General features: G+C 43.3%; 1 protein-coding gene across 1 annotated transcript in view; it reads left to right on the forward strand.

Moving 5' to 3' along the window:
* mpp4a (MAGUK p55 scaffold protein 4a) overlaps window positions 1–11,162 on the forward strand; it is a 31,284-nt gene extending 20,122 nt beyond the window's left edge. The window contains exons 14-20 of the mRNA XM_029702015.1: window positions 510–563; window positions 1,280–1,447; window positions 1,722–1,802; window positions 4,349–4,442; window positions 6,897–7,005; window positions 9,193–9,327; window positions 10,976–11,162. Coding sequence (XP_029557875.1) covers window positions 510–563; window positions 1,280–1,447; window positions 1,722–1,802; window positions 4,349–4,442; window positions 6,897–7,005; window positions 9,193–9,327; window positions 10,976–11,161 — 827 coding nt within the window. The 3' untranslated portion in view covers window position 11,162. The remainder of the gene's footprint in view (window positions 1–509; window positions 564–1,279; window positions 1,448–1,721; window positions 1,803–4,348; window positions 4,443–6,896; window positions 7,006–9,192; window positions 9,328–10,975) is intronic.
* The last annotated feature ends 8,975 nt before the right edge of the window (window positions 11,163–20,137 follow it).

Raw genomic sequence — 20,137 nt, forward strand, 5'->3', positions numbered from 1 at the left:
TATTCAGAAGAGGACAATACAGTGCCTTCATAAAGTATTCACACCCCTTGATTTTTGTCTACATTTTGTTGTGTTACAGCCTGAATTTAAAATGGATTAAATGTAGATTTTTTGGTCAATACTCCATAATGTCAAAGTGGAATTATGTTTTTAGATTTTTTTTTTGAAAGGCACTAAAGTAAAACTGCAACAAAAAAACGTGGCAAAGAAATTCACTTTGTGTTATGTTTGGAGGAAATACAATACAACACTTTACTGAGTACCGCTCTCATGTTATGGGTATGCTTGTATTTGTTAAGGACTGGAGAGTTTTTCAGGATAAAAAATAAACAGAATGGAGCTAAGCACAGGCAACATCCTAGAGGAAAACCTGGTTCAGTTTGCTTTCCATTTATTTATTCAATTTTGAATTCAAGGCTGTAACACAACAAAATGTGGAGTAAGTCAAGGGGTATGAATACTTTCTGAAGGCACAGTATATAATAATATTGTAATACGTTTTTTTCCAGTGTATTCAGAAGAGGCTGAAGAACGAACACATATGATGGATGGCATCTATATCTGTAAGCTATTTTTTGATTGACAATTTCATTGACACTTTTTTCTTAATCAATCATTCTTCTTTTTTTGTAAGCTAACGATGCTCGCACCATAGATTTACAGCTTTTTTGTTGTTGTTGTTGTTGTTAATATTTTAGTCGTTTATGTTGTTGTTATTGTTGTTGTTGTTGATGTTAATCTTGTAGTCGTTTATGTTGTTGTTATTGTTGTTGTTGTTAATCTTGTAGTCGTTTAGGTTGTTGTTGTTGTTATTGTTGTTGTTCATATTTTAGTCGTTTGTTGTTGTTATTGTTGTTGTTGTTGATGATGTTAATCTTGTAGTCGTTTATGTTGTTGATGTTGTTGTTGTTGTTGTTGATGATGTTAATCTTGTAGTCGTTTATGTTGTTGTTATTGTTGTTGTTGTTGTTGATGATGTTAATCTTGTAGTCGTTTATGTTGTTGTTATTGTTGTTGTTGTTAATCTTTTAGTCATTTATGTTGTTGTTATTGTTGTTGTTGTTGTTGATGATGTTAATCTTGTAGTCGTTTATGTTGTTGTTATTGTTGATGTTGTTGATGATGTTAATCTTGTAGTCGTTTATGTTGTTGTTATTGTTGATGTTGTTGATGATGTTAATCTTGTAGTCGTTTATGTTGTTGTTATTGTTGTTGTTGTTGTTGATGATGTTAATCTTGTAGTCGTTTATGTTGTTGTTATTGTTGATGTTGTTTCCAGCGGGATTCCGGCGTAGCTTCCGTCTGTGGCGGAGGATGACCCACCGTAAGCGTCGCCAGTCCTGCTACTCCTGTTCCCCCAACACCTCGGCTCTGTCCAGCCCCTATGAAGAGGTGATCACCTACCAGAGACGACCTGACGACCCGCACAGACTGATCATCCTCGTAGGTGAGGAGCTTCACTGCTTTATATATTGTTTATGTTCTGTATCGGAAGAAGACGATGATAATAAATGATTTGTTATTGTCCGTTGTCACAGGGAAACAGAAATGAGTCTTCCTAAACCCTCTGAGACAGCTTATAGATTGGGGTATCACTACTGTAGTGTGTAGTGGTGTAGGACTGATACAGTGTGTTTCTACAGGTCCTTCTGGTGTAGGACTGATACAGTGTGTTTCTACAGGTCCTTCTGGTGTAGGACTGATACAGTGTGTTTCTACAGGTCCTTCTGGTGTAGGGGTGAATGAGCTGAGGAAAAGACTGATCAAACTCAACCCACACACCTTCCAGGGAGCTGTGCCTCGTAAGTTTATATTCCATCTGTAGTGTCTAGTATCCTATGTTTATATTCCATCTGTAGTGTCTAGTATCATGTGTTTATATTCCATCTGTAGTGTCTAGTATCCTATGTTTATATTCCATCTGTAGTGTCTAGTATCCTATGTTTATATTCCATCTGTAGTGTCTAGGATCATATGTTTATATTCCATCTGTAGTGTCTAGTATCATAAGTTTATATTCCATCTGTAGTGTCTAGTATCATAAGTTTATATTCCATCTGTAGTGTCTAGTATCCTATGTTTATATTCCATCTGTAGTGTCTAGTATCCTATGTTTATATTCCATCTGTAGTGTCTAGGATCATATGTTTATATTCCATCTGTAGTGTCTAGTATCATAAGTTTATATTCCATCTGTAGTGTCTAGTATCCTATGTTTATATTCCATCTGTAGTGTCTAGTATCATGTGTTTATATTCCATCTGTAGTGTCTAGTATCCTATGTTTAAATTCCATCTGTAGTGTCTAGTATCATGTGTTTATATTCCATCTGTAGTGTCTAGTATCATGTGTTTATATTCCATCTGTAGTGTCTAGTATCCTATGTTTATATTCCATCTGTAGTGTCTAGTATCATGTGTTTATATTCCATCTGTAGTGTCTAGTATCCTATGTTTATATTCCATCTGTAGTGTCTAGTATCCTATGTTTATATTCCATCTGTAGTGTCTAGTATCATGTGTTTATATTCCATCTGTAGTGTCTAGTATCATGTGTTTATATTCCATCTGTAGTGTCTAGTATCATGTGTTTATATTCCATCTGTAGTGTCTAGTATCCTATGTTTATATTCCATCTGTAGTGTCTAGTATCATGTGTTTATATTCCATCTGTAGTGTCTAGTATCATGTGTTTATATTCCATCTGTAGTGTCTAGTATCATGTGTTTATATTCCATCTGTAGTGTCTAGTATCCTATGTTTATATTCAGTGGTGGAAAAATAACCCAATTATCACACTGGAGTAAAAGTATAGATACCTTTATAGAAAGTTACTCCAGTAAAATGTGAAAGTCACTCAGGAAAATACTACTTGAGGAAAAGTCTAAAAGTATTTGGTTTTAAATATACTTAAGTGTCAAAGGTAGAAGTAAAAGTATAAATCATTTCAAATTCCTTATATTAGGAAAGCAGATGGCATCGTTTTCTTGTTTTTAAAATGTATTTACGCATAGCCAGGGGCACGCTCCATCACTCAGACATCATTTACAGATAGCCAGGGGCACGCTCCATCACTCAGACATCATTTACAGATAGCCAGGGGAACACTCCAACACTCAGACATCATTTACGCATAGCCAGGGGCACGCTCCATCACTCAGACATCATTTACAGATAGCCAGGGGAACACTCCAACACTCAGACATCATTTACAGATAGCCAGGGGCACGCTCCAACACTCAGACATCATTTACAGATAGCCAGGGGAACACTCCAACACTCAGACATCATTTACAGATAGCCAGGGGAACACTCCAACACTCAGACATCATTTACAGATAGCCAGGGGAACACTCCAACACTCAGACATCATTTACAGATAGCCAGGGGCACGCTCCAACACTCAGACATCATTTACAGATAGCCAGGGGAACACTCCAACACTCAGACATCATTTACAGATAGCCAGGGGAACACTCCAACACTCAGACATTATTTACAGATAGCCAGGGGAACACTCTAACACTCAGACATCATTTACAGATAGCCAGGGGAACACTCCAACACTCAGACATTATTTACAGATAGCCAGGGGAACACTCCAACACTCCAACACTCAGACATAATGTCTCCTCTATGTCTCAGCCTCTATGTCTCCTCTATGTCTCCTCTATGTATCTCTGTGCTGTATGTCTCCTCTATGTATCTCTGTACTGTATGTCGCCTCTATGTCGCCTCTATGTCTCCTCTATGTCTCCTCTATGTATCTCTGTACTGTATGTCTCCTCTATGTCTCCTCTATGTATCTCTGTACTGTATGTCTCCTCTATGTATCTCTGTACTGTATGTCTCCTCTATGTCTCCTCTATGTATCTCTGTACTGTATGTCTCCTCTATGTCTCCTCTATGTATCTCTGTACTGTATGTCGCCTCTATGTCTCCTCTATGTCTCCTCTATGTATCTCTGTACTGTATGTCTCCTCTATGTATCTCTGTACTGTATGTCTCCTCTATGTCTCCTCTATGTATCTCTGTACTGTATGTCTCCTCTGTCTCCTCTATGTATCTCTGTACTGTATGTCGCCTCTATGTCTCCTCTATGTCTCCTCTATGTATCTCTGTACTGTATGTCGCCTCTATGTCGCCTCTATGTCTCCTCTATGTCTCCTCTATGAATTTCTGTACTCTATGTCTCCTCTATGGCATTTTATGTTGTCACATAACTGGACTCTGTTCTGACTGATGTTATTACGTTGAATGTTTGTAGAGATTGTCCTCTATGTTGTGCTGTGATGGGATACAGGTTGGTTGTAATTCTGTATTGATGGGTTTTCTTTAATCGTCCTCAGACACAACACGACCAGCCAGAGATGGAGAGGAGACTGGAAAAGAATATAACTTTGTCACCAAAGAGCTGTTTGATTACATGGTGTGTAACCACAGGTAATGCTCGTGATTTTGTTTTCATATTAGTTCTAATAATTTCCAAGTAGCCTAGCCTCTTAGACTAGCGGTTAAGAGCATTGGGTCAGTAAGCGAAAGGTCACTGGTTCGAATCCCTGAGCCGACAAGATGAAAAATTGGTAGATATCGTTAACGCTAATTGCTCATGTAACTCGTACCGGATAGGAGCGTCTGTTACGTGACTCAAATGTAAAATATTATACGGTGCTTTCGGAAAGTATCCCTTTTTCCCACATTTTGTTATGCTACAACCTTATTCTAAAATGGATTCAATTATTCGTTATCAATCTACACACAATACCCCATAATGACAAAGCAAAAACAGGATTTTAAAAATGTTTGCAAATGTAAAAAAAATACATATATATATATATATGTATATATATATATATTTGAAATACCACATTTACATAAGTATTCAGACCCTTTACTCAGTACTTTGTTGAAGCACATTTGGCAGCGATTACAGACTTGAGTCTTCTTGGGTATGACGCTACAAGCTTGGCACAGCTGTACTTAGGAAATTTCTCCCATTCTTCTCTGCAGATCCTCTCAAGCTCTGTCAGGTTGGATGGGGAGCATCGCTGCACAGCTATTGTCAGGTCTCTCCAGAGATGTTTGATGGGGTTCAAGTCCGGGCTCTGGCTGGGCCACTCAAGGATATTCAGAGACTTGTCCTGAAGCCACTCCTGTGTTGTCTTGGCTGTGTGCTTAGGGTCGTTGTCCTGTTGGAAGGTGAACCTTCGCTCCAGTCTGAGGTCCTGAGTGCTCTGGAGCAGGTTTTCATCAAGTATCTCTCTGTACTTTGCTCCGTTCATCTTTCCCTTGATCCTGACTATTCTCCCAGTCCTTTCCGCTGAAAAACATCCCCACAGCATGATGCTGCCACCACCATGCTTCACCATAGGGATGGTGCCAGGTTTCCTCCAGACGTGACGTTTGGCATTCAGGCCGAAGAGTTCAATCTTGGTTTCATTAGACCAGAGAATCTTGTTTCTCATGGTCTGAGAGTACTTTAGGCCTGATTGGTGTAGTGCTGCAGAGATGGTTGTCCTTCTGGAAGGTTCTCCCATCTCCACAGAGGAACTCAAGAGCTCTGTCAGAGTGACCATTAGGTTCTTGGTCACCTCCCTGACCAAGGCCCTTCTCCCCTGATTGCTCAGTTTGGCCAGGCGGCCAGATCTAGGAAGAGTCTGGGTGGTTCCAATCTTCTTCAATTTAAGTATGATGGAGGCCACTGTGTTCTTGGGGACCTTCAATGCTGCAGAAATATTTTGGTACCCTTCCCCAGATCTGTGACTCGACACAATCCTGTCTTGAAGCTCTTTGGACAATTCCTTTGACCTCATGGCTTGGTTTTTGCTCTGACATGCACTGTCAACTGTGGGACCTTATATAGACAGGTGTGTGCCTTTCCAAATCATGTCCAATCAATTGAATCTACCACAGGTGGACTCCAATCAAATTTTAGAAACATCTCAAGGATGATCAATGGAAACAGGATTCACCTGAGCTCAATTTCAAGTCTCATAGCAAAGGGTCTGAATACTGATGTAAATAAGGTATATCTGTTTTTTATTTTTATACATTTGCAAACATTTCTAAAAACCTGTTTTATCTTTGTCATTATTGGGGTATTGTGATGTCATTATGGGGTCAGGAAGTTAAAGCTTGGTTGCAAATGGGTCTTCCAAATGGACAATGACCCAAAGCATACTTCCAAAGTTGTGGCAAAATGGCTTAAGGACAACAAAGTCAAGGTATTGGAGTGGCCATCACAAAGCCCTGACCTCAATCCCATAGAAAATTGTGGGCAGAACTGAAAAAGCTCTGTCAGGAGGAATCGGCCAAAATTCACCCAACTTATTGTGGGAAGCTCGTGGAAGGCTACCTGAAACGTTTGACCCAAGTTAAACATTTTAAAGGCAATGCTACCAAATATTAATTGAGTGTATGTAAACTTCTGACCCACTGAGAATGTGATGAAAGAAATAATAGCTGAAATAAATGCTTCTCTCTACTATTATTCTGACATTTCACATTCTTAAAATAAAGTGGTGATCCTACCTGACCTAAGACAGGGAATGTTGGGGTATTGTGATGTCATTATGGGGTATTGTGATGTCATTATGGGGTATTGTGATGTCATTATGGGGTATTGTGTGTAGATTGATGAGGGATTTTTTATTTTATTTAATCCATTTTAGAATAAGGCTGTAACGTAACAAAATTACCCTTTGGAGTTAGAAACGTCTTTTACGACATGGCAGGATTGACCTTCCTGTTTCTGAATCAACAGTGATTTCATAAGAGATGAAACTGAATACATTGGGGGGGGGGGGGATTTCATAGGTTTATCATAGTTATTATACAAGTGGTTGTAATATAGTTCATGTCAATCGATTTTTATATTGCATCTTTGGTCTGTCCTAGGTTCCTGGAGTATGGTGAATACAAAGGCCATCTATATGGGACCAGTATTGATGCTGTCAAAGACGTGATAGACAGTGGAAGGATGTGTGTTATAGACATGGAGCCACATGTAAGTTATATTCCTGTATTTAAATTATATTCCTGTATCTAAATTATATTCCTGTATTTAAATTATATTCCTGTATCTAAGTTATATTCCTGTATTTAAATTATATTCCTGTATCTAAGTTATATAAGTTATATTCCTGTATTTAAATTATATTCCTGTATCTAAATTATATTCCTGTATTTAAATTATATTCCTGTATCTAAGTTATATAAGTTATATTCCTGTATCTAAGTTATATTCCTGTATCTAAATTATATTCCTGTATCTAAATTATATTCCTGTATCTAAGTTATATTCCTGTATCTAAATTATATTCCTGTATCTAAATTATATTCCTGTATCTAAATTATATTCCTGTATCTAAGTTATATTCCTGTATTCCTGTATCTATAGGAAGGTTTTTACACTACCGATATCACAGCAGGAAAAATGATTAATTGTGGATTTGTTAAACACTGAAGAGTAATGGTAACTTTATAATGGGTTGGTTTAAAATTAAATTGCTAATAGAGTTGAAGACGGAAGTTTATATAGTCAAATACATTTTAAACTCAGTTTTTCACAATTCCTGACATTTAATCCTAGTAAAAATTCCCTGTCTTAGGTCAGTTAGGATCACCACTTTATTTTAAGAATGTGAAATGTCAGAATAATAGTAGAGAGAATGATTTATTTCAGCTTTTATTTCTTTCATCACATTCCCAGTGGGTCAGAAGTTTACATACACTCAATTAGTATTTGGTAGCATTGCCTTTAAATTGTTTAACTTGGGTCAAACGTTTCGGGTAGCCTTCCACGAGCTTCCCACAATAAGTTGGGTGAATTTTGGCCCATTCCTCCTGACAGAGCTGGTGTAACTGAGTCAGGTTTGTAGGCCTCCTTGCTCGCACACGCTTTTCCAGTTCTGCCTACAATTTTCTATAGGATTGAGGTCAGGGCTTTGTGATGGCCACTCCAATACCTTGACTTTGTTGTCCTTAAGCCATTTTGCCACAACTTTGGAAGTATGCTTGGGGTCATTGTCCATTTGGAAGACCCATTTGCAACGAAGCTTTAACTTCCTGACTGATGTCTTGAGATGTTGCTTCAATATATCCACATAATTTTCCTCCCTCATGATGCCATCTATTTTGTGAAGTGCACCAGTCCCTCCTGCAGTAAAGCACCCCCACAACATGATGCCGCCACCCCCGTGCTTCACGGTTGGGATGGTGTTCTTCGGCTTGCAAACCTCCGCCTTTTTCCTCCAAACATAACGATGGTCATTATGGCCAAACAGTTCTATTTTTGTTTCATCAGACCAGAGGACATTTCTCCAAAAAGTACGATCTTTGTCCCCATGTGCAGTTGCAAACTGTAGTCTGCCTTTTTTATGGCGGTTTTGGAGCAGTGGCTTCTTCCTTGCTGAGCGGCCTTTCAGGTTATGTCGATATAGGACTCGTTTTACTGTGGATATAGATACTTTTGTACCTTTGCTGTGGTTCTTGGATTGATTTGCACTTTTCGCACCAAAGTACGTTCATCTCTAGGAGACAGAACGCGTCTCCTTCCTGAGTGGTATAACGGCTGTATGGTCCCATGGTGTTTATACTTGCGTACTATTGTTTGTACAGATGAACGTGGTACCTTCAGGTGTTTGGAAATTGCTCCCAAGGATGAACCAGACTTGTGGAGGTCTACATTTTTTTTCTGAGGTCTTGGCTGATTTCTTTTGATTTTCCCATGATGTCAAGCAAAGAGGCACTGAGTTTGAAGGTAGGCCTTGAAATACATCCACAGGTACACCTCCAATTGACTCAGATGATGTCAATTAGCCAATCAGAAGCTTCTAAAGCCATGACATCATTTTCTGGAATTTTCCAAGCTGTTTAAAGGCACAGTCAACTTAGTGTATGTGAACTTCTGACCCACTGGAATTGTGATACAGTGAATTATAAGTGAAATAATCTGTCTGCAAACAATTGTTGAAAAAATGACTTGTGTCAAGCACGAAGTAGATGTCTTAACTAAATTTTCAAAACTATAGTTTGTTAATTAACAAGAGATGTGTGGAGTGGTTGAAAAACGAGTTTTAAGTGACTCCAACCTAAGTGGATGTAAACTTCCGACTTCAACTGTATATAACTGCCATTTATTCATTTCTACGTTTATTTTATACAGTATGTGTGTATGTATTGTGTCTTTCAGAGCATCCTGTCCGTGAGGAATAACATGTTCAAGCCTTACGTCGTGTTTATAAAGCCTCCTAGTCCAGAACGACTGAGACAGACGCGGAGGGATGCGCGCCTCATCACCAGCTATGTTGTCAACAGACCTTTTAAAGTGAGATGAATGTGTGGTGTCACTGTCACTGCCATCCCTTTTCTTTTTGGGGGGGGGATGTAGATAATTATAAAGTTATAAAGATTCACCCGGTACGCATCGGTCCCGATTCAAATATTTAAGATAGTACTGTTACAAATCGCAGATTTAATCAAATGTTTTGGTCATACTTTCTTTCTAACGTTTCCCCTGAAAATACCTAATATTTTGTGTAAACTGACGCGTCCCTCTCCTTCAGTGTCGAACTGCGTGTACGGTAACTGGAGGTCCCGTGTGGCTCAGTTGATAGAGCATGGTGTTTGCAACGCCAGGGTTGTGGGTTCGATTGCCACGGAGGACCAGTACGGAGAAGAAAAAAAACATGTTTTTTAATGAAATGTATGCATTCACTACTGTAAGTCGCTCTGGATAAGAGCCTCTGCTAAATGACAGAAAATGTAAATGTAAAAATGTATTGACATCCATTGATCTACGAGCCATTTTGCAAGCTGAACCAATATCAGTAGCCTAGACAAACTGCGCGCTGTGCCCAGCTTCGGCCCGCTGACCAACGTCAGGTAATGGAAGGCAGCGTGTTCCTGATCTTGTGGCACCTTCAGCATTGAAATCCTCAAATGGCTTGCGGGATATTAGGCTTTATTAATTGAGTGACAACCTATTTCATTGGTTATTGTTATCTTATGCGCTGTTGAAAATTGTGTTTTACCAGAATAAAATACATCTAACTGAGACACAACTTTCATCTGGCTGAAACCTACTGAACGAGGTTGACAATATATTTTATTTTGATTGCTCAGGTTCACCATCAGCAATAGTTTTGGTCGTTTTCCTATAAACAATCAGTGTATATGGTCGTTTTGTTTTTAGATATACAGGGTAAAGTTGATAATTTCATAGCGAGGACAAGCAATCACTTTGCGAGGCGCACTGCATGGCCAAAGATGCGCATCTCTACATTATGGATCCTCTGATCTTTCCATGTCATAGACTCAGGAAGGTTTTCTTAATGGTTTGTTGAAATATACTATAATATACTATACTGACCCCGCCTGCTCATATTCTGTCTTGGATAATCAAACTTGTCGCTTGAGTTCCTCTGTTTTTATAATGCTGTCTGGCCTCTCCTCTGCTCCTCCCTGGCCCCTCCTCCACTCCTCCCTGGCCCCTCCTCCCCTCCTCCGCTCCTCCCTGGCCCCTCCTCCCCTCCTCCGCTCCTCCCTGGCCCCGCCTCTCCTCCTCCCTGGCCCCTCCTCCCCTCCTCCCTCTGCTCCTCCCTGGCCCCTCCTCTGCTCCTCCCTGGCCCCTCCTCCCTCTGCTCCTCCCTGGCCCCTCCTCTGCTCCTCCGTGGCCCCTCCTCCCTCCGCTCCTCCCTGGCCCCTCCTCTGCTCCTCCCTGGCCCCTCCTCCGCTCCTCCCTGGCCCCTCCTCTGCTCCTCCCTGGCCCCTCCTCTGCTCCTCCCTGGCCCCTCCTCCGCTCCTCCCTGGCCCCTCCTCTGCTCCTCCGTGGCCCCTCCTCCGCTCCTCCCTGGCCCCTCCTCCGCTCCTCCCTGGCCCCTCCTTCTCTCCTCCCTGGCCCCTCCTCCGCCCCTCCCTGGCCCCTCCTCCGCTCCTCCCTGGCCCCTCCTTCCCCCACCCCTCTTCCTCCTCAGGATGTTGACTTTGAGGAGATGGAGGATGCTGCCAGGTTCATGGAGGGGAAGTACGGTCAGTACTTCGACCACGTCATAGTCAACGAGGAGCTGCAGGATGCCTGTATGCAGCTGTTCAATACCATACAGCTGGCTCAGGAGGGACCACAGTGGATACCAGCCGCATGGCTCAGTACTGAGGACTAGAGAGAGGGGAGGGCAGGAGAGGAGGGGAGGGTAGAGGGAGGGCAGGAGAGGAGGGGAGAGGGGGAGGGCAGGAGAGGAGGGGAGTGGAGGGGAGGGCAGGAGAGGAGGGGAGGGCAGGAGGGGAGAGGGAGGGCAGGAGAGGAGGGAAGGGGAGGGTAGGGCAGGGCAGGAGAGGAGGGGAGGGTAGAGGGAGGGCAGGAGAGGAGGGGAGAGGAGAGGGGGAGGGCAGGAGAGGAGGGGAGTGGAGGGCAGGAGGGGAGGGCAGGAGGGGAGAGGGAGGGCAGGAGAGGAGAGGAGGGGGGGAGGGGAGGGGAGGAGAGGAAAGGAGGGGCGGGGAGGGCAGGAGAGGAGGGGAGGGCAGGAGAGGAGAGGAGAGGAGTGGAGGGCAGGAGAGGAGGGGAGGGGGAGGGCAGGAGAGGAGGGGAGGGGAGGGCAAGAGAGGAGGGGAGGGCAGGAGAGGAAGGAGGGAGAGGAGGGGAGGGGAGGAGGGGAGGGGGAGGGCAGGAGTGGAGGGCAGGAGAGGAGGGGAGGGCAGGAGAGGAGGGGAGAGGGATGGCAGGAGGGGAGAGGAAGGGGAGGGGAGGGCAGGAGAGGAGAGGAGAGGAGGGGAGGGGGAGGGAAGGAGAGGAAGGGAGGGGGAGGGCAGGAGAGGAGGGGAGGGGGAGGGCAGGAGTGGAGGGCAGGAGAGGAGGGGAGGGCTGGAGAGGAGGGGAGGGGGAGGGCAGGAGTGGAGGGCAGGAGAGGAGGGCAGGAGAGGAGGGGAGGGCAGGAGAGGAGGGGAGGGCAGGAGAGGGAGGGCCGGAGAGGAAGGGGAGAGGAGGGGAGGGCAGGAGAGGAGGGGAGAGGGAGGGAGGGCAGGAGAGGTAGGGCAGGAGAGGAGGGGAGAGGGAGGGCAGGAGAGGAGATGGACGGATGGCCCAGAAGGAACCACAGTGGATCCCTGCTGCATGATTCAGATCCGGAGAGAGGGGATGAGGGATATACAGCAGGCGTAATTCAGATGGCAGATGTTTCAGAGGAACTAGGAGGGAGAGACAGCAAACCATACATTGAATTAAAACTGGAAAGTAGAGTCCAATATAGTTAGAAGGTGCCTTTTATGTACTGTATATTTGTATTGTACCTCAGATGTATGTGACAATAAAACACACATATATATATATAGTACCAGTCAAACGTTTGGACAAACCTACTCATTCAACTGTTTCTCGTTGCCTCTAATTGAAGGTCCTATTTAGTAGGGGTGTTTTTTCATGGTTTTTTGTGGGTAGGTGTTCCGTGTGTATCTGTGTGCCTCACAGGACTGTTTTCTCGTCGTTGTTTTTGTTTAAGTGTTGTTTTGGTTTTCTTCAAAATAAAGAAGATGAGTACTCACATTTGCGCTGCGCCTTGGTCCCATCCTTACGACGAACGTGACAACTTTGAAGAATCTCAAATATAAAACATATTTGATTTGTTGAACACTTTTTTAGGGGGTTACTACATGATTCCATGTTTTGTTATTTCATAGTTTTGACGTCTTCACTATTATTCTACAATGTAGAAAATAGTAAAAAATAAAGAAAAACCCTTGAAGGAGTAGATGTGTCCAAACTTTTGACTGGTACTATATATATTTTAGTAATGTTCTGTGTTATTATGGTTGGTTTAGTTTGGATTGAGTGAGTGCTGAACAGAGAGGTTGTGTTGTGCCATCTTAGTAAACACTTATAACACTGATAGAGACATCTCTCTTTATATCTACATATATATATATATATATAGAGAGAGAGAGAGAGAGAGAGAGAGAGAGAGAGAGAGGAGAGAGGAGAGGAGAGAGAGAGAGGAGAGGAGAGGAGAGGAGAGAGAGGAGACGAGAGGAGAGAGAGAGAGAGAGAGAGATGAGAGAGAGAGGGAGAGAGAGAGAGAGAGAGAGAGAGAGAGGGAGATATATATATATATATATATATTTTATCTCTGTTGTAACCACTGAAGCAGTATATGTCCTGGGGACTGCTCCTCTAAATCTGTGACTGTCATGGATTCACTCAATATGATGTATTTCTCAGGTGATGTACTGTGTATTTCAAATAAAATCTAAGTTTATTGGTCGCGTACACAAATATGCAGACGTTATCTAAGGTGCAGAGAAATTCTTGTGTTTCTAGGTCCAACAGGGCAGAAATAACACCTAGGGGGGAGGGCAGGAGAGGGGGAGGAGGAGGGCAGGAGAGGAGGAGGAGGGCAGGAGAAGAAGAAGGAGGAGGAGGGCAGGAGAGGGGGAGGAGGGCAGGAGAAGAGGAGGAGGGCAGGAGAAGAAGAAGGAGGACAGGAGAAGAAGAAGGAGGAGGAGGGCAGGAGAGGAGGAGGGTCCCCAAGAACACAGTGGCCTCCATCATTCTAAAATGGAAGAAGTTTGGAACCACCAACCACCAAGACTTCCTAGAGCTGGCCTCCCGGCCAAACTGAGCAATCGGGGGAGATTGATAATCAAAGAAAATTCAAACAAAAGGAGTTGCTGTACGAGAAAACCCCGCAGGCTGAATGGACAGGGACAATATATCCTGAGAGAGTCGTGATTCCGTAAAACAGTATGTTGTCGGATGTTTCTTTGGAAGGAGATCCTCGCCCTGAGCTCGTCTACTTTATCGTCCAGGGACTGAACGTTAGCGAGTAATATACTCTGAAGCAGTGCCTGAGGGCTTCCTGGGGCTGATGGCACCAGCACCTGAGTCTGACTACTTCTTCTGCATTTTGCTGCAGCTCCCGGGATGAGTAGAGCTGTCCCAGGAAGTTCAAACCAAGGGTCTAGGTCAGGGAAGTTGAATCTCTGGTGAGTGACCGCCGATCTAATGTTAAAAAAGGTATTTCCGGCTGTAAGTTCTGAGCAAGTTAGCTAGGAAATCTAGAAACAGGGTGTCTGCCGTCTTGAATCTTTTACACACTATCAGACATACAGGCTGCATCCCAAGTGGATGAGCAGCCGGTGGCTGGAGTGTCTGTGAGAGAGAGAAAAAATATATAGTGTTTTGGAGGTTTATTTGATTCACCAAGCTCCAAACTGTCTCTGGAAGCAACATCAGCACAAGAACTGTTCGTCGGGAGCTTCATGCGTTGTATTGATAAAATGGAGGACTTGTTGCGCTATCAATGCTGCAGGAGTTGTATATATTTCGCCCTGTTTTCGGGATGAAGTCAAACACCCTGACTTTCAGTGCGATAATTGCCTGCTCGCGGAGACCTACAGAGAAGAAGTCGCTACGCTGGGCTTACAAATATCTAATTTGCACAGGCTACTGGGAAAGCCAAGACCTGTTTTCTTCGACTCCGAGGGCCATGCATCGCGCTAGGCTGATGGGAGTCTCACTTTCGAGCAGGCTATCTTTGGTGGACTGGCCGCTGCTCAGAAGTGTTCGCTCACCGACGGAGAATGGAGTCGGCGGGACCTTTGTTGGTGAATCGCGGGATAATCCTCTGCTGGACCTGGCTGGCTGGACAGGGAGACATGTCGCCTTTCATCGCGGAAGTCAGGGTGGCATCCTCCACTTTCTGAGCCCTCTGCGGTGACGGGATTCATGAATGGGCTGCAGACATCAAATAGCTTCACTGCTCTGGACCCTGATGTCCCGGCGCCATCTTTTCATGGAGCGTCGGAGGTTCCTTCCGTATCGGCCAACGTTGTGATGGCATCGCCGGGGTCTAAGGCGGGTTCTGTTTCACCGGGGTCTAAGGTGGGTTCTGTTATACCGGGGTCTAAGGCGGGTTCTGCTTCACCGGGGTCTAAGGCGGGTTCTGTTTCACCGGGGTCTAAGGCGGGTTCTGTTACACCGGGGTCTAAGGCGGGTTCTGTTTCACCGGGGTCTAAGGTGGGTTCTGTTATACCGGGGTCTAAGGCGGGTTCTGTTTCCCCGGGGTCTAAGGCGGGTTCTGTTTCACTGGGGTCTAAGGTGGGTTCTGTTACACCGGGGTCTAAGGCGGGTTCTGTTTCCCCGGGGTCTAAGGCGGGTTCTGTTATACCGGGGTCTAAGGCGGGTTCTGTTATACCGGGGTCTAAGGCGGGTTCTGTATCCCCGGGGTCTAAGGTGGGTTCTGTTACACCGGGGTCGAAGGCGGGTTCTGTTTCACTGGGGTCCTGTTTCACCGGGGTCTAAGGCGGGCTCTGCTAGTCCTGTCATTTGTACCTCCAGTACTAAACAATTTGAATTGTTGGCTTTAAGACTTCAGTTGGGTGTACTAAATGAACTCACTGATTTATTTGCCATTTTTACTACCCCAGAGGTGTTGATTTCTGGAGATTTTAATCTTGCAGGATGCTGAGTGTTTAAATGATTTTTGTACTAATCTAAATTGGGACCCAGCTGATTAGAAAGCCTACTCTTCCAAACGTAAAGGACGAAATCGACTTTGATTGATCTGATGTATTTACAAATAGCTGCATTATCTTTCATTTATTTACAATCAATTTACAAAAATTATTTACAAATATTTACAAAAAAATGTACAATTTGCAATCAAAGTTTATTTGTCACGTGCGCCGAATAAACAAATGCTGAATACAACAGGTGTGGTAGACCTTACAGTGAAATGCTGAATACAACAGGTGTGGTAGACCTTACAGTGAAATGCTGAATACAACAGGTGTAGTAGACCTCACAGTGAAATGCTGAATACAACAGGTGTAGTAGACCTTACAGTGAAATGCTGAATACAACAGGTGTAGTAGACCTCACAGTGAAATGCTGAATACAACAGGTGTAGTAGACCTCACAGTGAAATGCTGAATACAACAGGTGTAGTAGACCTTACAGTGAAATGCTGAATACAACAGGTGTAGACCTCACAGTGAAATGCTGAATACAACAGGTTGTAGTAGACCTCACAGTGAAATGCTGAATACAACAGGTGTAGTAGACCTCACAGTGAAATGCTGAATACAACAGGTGTAGTAGACCTCACAGTGAAATGCTGAATACAACAGGTGTAGTAGACCTCACAGTGAAATGCTGAATACAACAGGTGTAGTAGACCTCACAGTGAAATGCTGAATACAACAGGTGTAGTAGACCTCACAGTGAAATGCTGAATACAACAGGTGTAGTAGACCTTACAGTGAAATGCTGAATACAACAGGTGTAGTAGACCTCACAGTGAAATGCTGAATACAACAGGTGTAGTAGACCTCACAGTGAAATGCTGAATACAACAGGTGTAGTAGACCTTACAGTGAAATGCTGAATACAACAGGTGTAGTAGACCTCACAGTGAAATGCTGAATACAACAGGTGTAGTAGACCTCACAGTGAAATGCTGAATACAACAGGTGTAGTAGACCTTACAGTGAAATGCTGAATACAACAGGTGTAGTAGACCTTATAGTGAAATGCTGAATACAACAGGTGTAGTAGACCTCACAGTGAAATGCTGAATACAACAGGTGTAGACCTCACAGTGAAATGCTGAATACAACAGGTGTAGTAGACCTCACAGTGAAATCTTTACTTACAGGCTCTAACCAACAGTGCAAAAAAGGTATTAGGTGAACAATAGGTAAAGAAATAAAACAACAGTAAAAAGACAGGCTATTTACAGTAGAGGCTATATACAGTAGAGAGGCTATATACAGTAGAGAGGAGATATACAGTAGAGAGGCTATTTACAGTAGAGGCTATATACAGTAGAGAGGCTATATACAGTAGAGAGGTTATATACAGTAGAGAGGCTATATACAGTAGAGAGGTTATATACAGTAGAGAGGCGATATACAGTAGAGAGGCTATATACAGTAGAGAGACTATATACAGTAGAGGCTATATACAGTAGAGAGGCTATATACAGTAGAGAGGCTATATACAGTAGAGAGGCTATATACAGTAGAGGCTATATACAGTAGAGAGGTTATATACAGTAGAGAGGCTATATACAGTAGAGAGGCGATATACAGTAGAGAGGCTATATACAGTAGAGAGGAGATATACAGTAGAGAGGTTATATACAGTAGAGAGGCTATATACAGTAGAGAGGCTATATACAGTAGAGAGGCTATATACAGTAGAGAGGCTATATACAGTAGAGGCTATATACAGTAGAGAGGTTATATACAGTAGAGAGGCTATATACAGTAGAGAGGCGATATACAGTAGAGAGGCTATATACAGTAGAGAGGAGATATACAGTAGAGAGGTTATATACAGTAGAGAGGCTATATACAGTAGAGAGGCTATATACAGTAGAGAGGTTATATACAGTAGAGAGGCTATATACAGTAGAGAGACTATATACAGTAGAGGCTATATACAGTAGAGAGGCTATATACAGTAGAGAGGCTATATACAGTAGAGAGTTTATATACAGTAGAGAGGATATATACAGTAGAGGCTATATACAGTAGAGAGGCTATATACAGTAGAGAGACTATATACAGTAGAGAGGTTATATACAGTAGAGAGGCTATATACAGTAGAGAGGCTATATACAGTAGAGAGGTTATATACAGTAGAGAGGCTATATACAGTAGAGAGACTATATACAGTAGAGGCTATATACAGTAGAGAGGCTATATACAGTAGAGAGGCTATATACAGTAGAGAGGCTATATACAGTAGAGAGGTTATATACAGTAGAGAGGCTACATACAGTAGAGAGGCGATATACAGTAGAGAGGCTATATACAGTAGAGAGGAGATATACAGTAGAGAGGTTATATACAGTAGAGAGGCTATATACAGTAGAGAGGCTATATACAGTAGAGAGGTTATATACAGTAGAGAGGCTATATACAGTAGAGAGACTATATACAGTAGAGGCTATATACAGTAGAGAGGCTATATACAGTAGAGAGGCTATATACAGTAGAGAGTTTATATACAGTAGAGAGGATATATACAGTAGAGGCTATATACAGTAGAGAGGCTATATACAGTAGAGAGGCTATATACAGTAGAGGCTATATACAGTAGAGGCTATATACAGTAGAGAGGTTATATACAGTAGAGAGGCTATATACAGTAGAGAGGCGATATACAGTAGAGAGGCTATATACAGTAGAGAGGAGATATACAGTAGAGAGGTTATATACAGTAGAGAGGCTATATACAGTAGAGAGGCTATATACAGTAGAGAGGTTATATACAGTAGAGAGGCTATATACAGTAGAGAGACTATATACAGTAGAGGCTATATACAGTAGAGAGGCTATATACAGTAGAGAGGCTATATACAGTAGAGAGGCTATATACAGTAGAGGCTATATACAGTAGAGAGGTTATATACAGTAGAGAGGCTATATACAGTAGAGAGGCGATATACAGTAGAGAGGCTATATACAGTAGAGAGGAGATATACAGTAGAGAGGTTATATACAGTAGAGAGGCTATATACAGTAGAGAGGCTATATACAGTAGAGAGGCTACATACAGTAGAGAGACTATATACAGTAGAGAGACTATATACAGTAGAGGCTATATACAGTAGAGAGGCTATATACAGTAGAGAGGCTATATACAGTAGAGAGTTTATATACAGTAGAGAGGATATATACAGTAGAGAGGCTATATACAGTAGAGAGGCTATATACAGTAGAGAGGCTATATACAGTAGAGGCTATATACAGTAGAGAGGCTATATACAGTAGAGAGGCTATATACAGTAGAGGCTATATACAGTATCAAATCAAAATCAAATCAAATTTATTTATATAGCCCTTCGTACATCAGCTGAAATCTCAAAGTGCTGTACAGAAACCCAGCCTAAAACCCCAAACAGCAAGCAATGCATGTGAAAGAAGCACGGTGGCTGGGAAAAACTCCCTAGGAAAAACTCCTGAGAAAGGCCAAAAACCTAGGAAGAAACCTAGAGAGGAACCAGGCTATGAGGGATGGCCAGTCCTCTTCTGGCTGTGCCGGGTGGATATTATAACAGAACATGGTCAAGATGTTAAAATGTTCGTAAATGACCAGCATGGTCAAATAATAATAATCATAGTAATTGTCGAGGGTGCAACAAGCACGTCCGGTGAACAGGTCAGGGTTCCGTAGCCGCAGGCAGAACAGTTGAAACTGGAGCAGCAGCATGGCCAGGTGGACTGGGGACAGCAAGGAGTCATCATGCCAGGTAGTCCTAGGGCTCAGGTCCTCCGAGAGAAAGAAAGAAAGAAAGAAAGAGAGAATTAGAGAGAGCATATTTACATTCACACAGGACACCGGATAAGACAAGAGAATACTCCAGATGTAACAGACTGACCCTAGCCCCCCGACACATAAACTACTGCAGCATAAATACTGGAGGCTGAGACAGGAGGGATCAGAAGACACTGTGGCCCCATCCGATGATACCCCCGGACAGGGCCAAACAGGCAGGATATAACCCCACCCACTTTGCCAAAGCACAGCCCCCACACCACTAGAGGGATATCTACAACCACCAACTTACTGTCCGAAGACAAGGCCGAGTATAGCCCACAAAGATGTCCGCCACGGCACAACCCAAGGGGGGGGGCGCCAACCCAGACAGGAAGACCACGTCAGTGGCTCAACCTACTCAAGTGACGCACCCCTCCCATGGACGGCATGGAAGAACACCAGTAAGTCAGTGACTCAGCCCCTGTAAAAGGGTTAGAGGCAGAGAATCCCAGTGGGAAGAGGGGAACCGACAAGGCAGAGACAGCAAGGGCGGTTCGTTGCTCCAGCCTTTCCGTTCACCTTCACACTCCTGGGCCAGACTATACTTAATCATAGGACCTACTGAAGAGATAAGTCTTCAGTAAAGACTTAAAGGTTGAGACTGAGTCTGCGTCTCTCACATGGGTAGGCAGACCATTCCATAAAAATGGAGCTCTATAGGAGAAAGCCCTACCTCCAGCCGTTTGCTTAGAAATTCTAGGGACAATTAGGAGGCCTGCGTCTTGTGACCGTAGCGTACGTGTAGGTATGTACGGCAGGACCAAATCGGAAAGATAGGTAGGAGCAAGCCCATGTAATGCTTTGTAGGTTAGCAGTAAAA

Source organism: Salmo trutta, chromosome 20 (assembly GCF_901001165.1).
Source record: "Salmo trutta chromosome 20, fSalTru1.1, whole genome shotgun sequence".
Taxonomy (NCBI): domain Eukaryota; kingdom Metazoa; phylum Chordata; class Actinopteri; order Salmoniformes; family Salmonidae; genus Salmo; species Salmo trutta.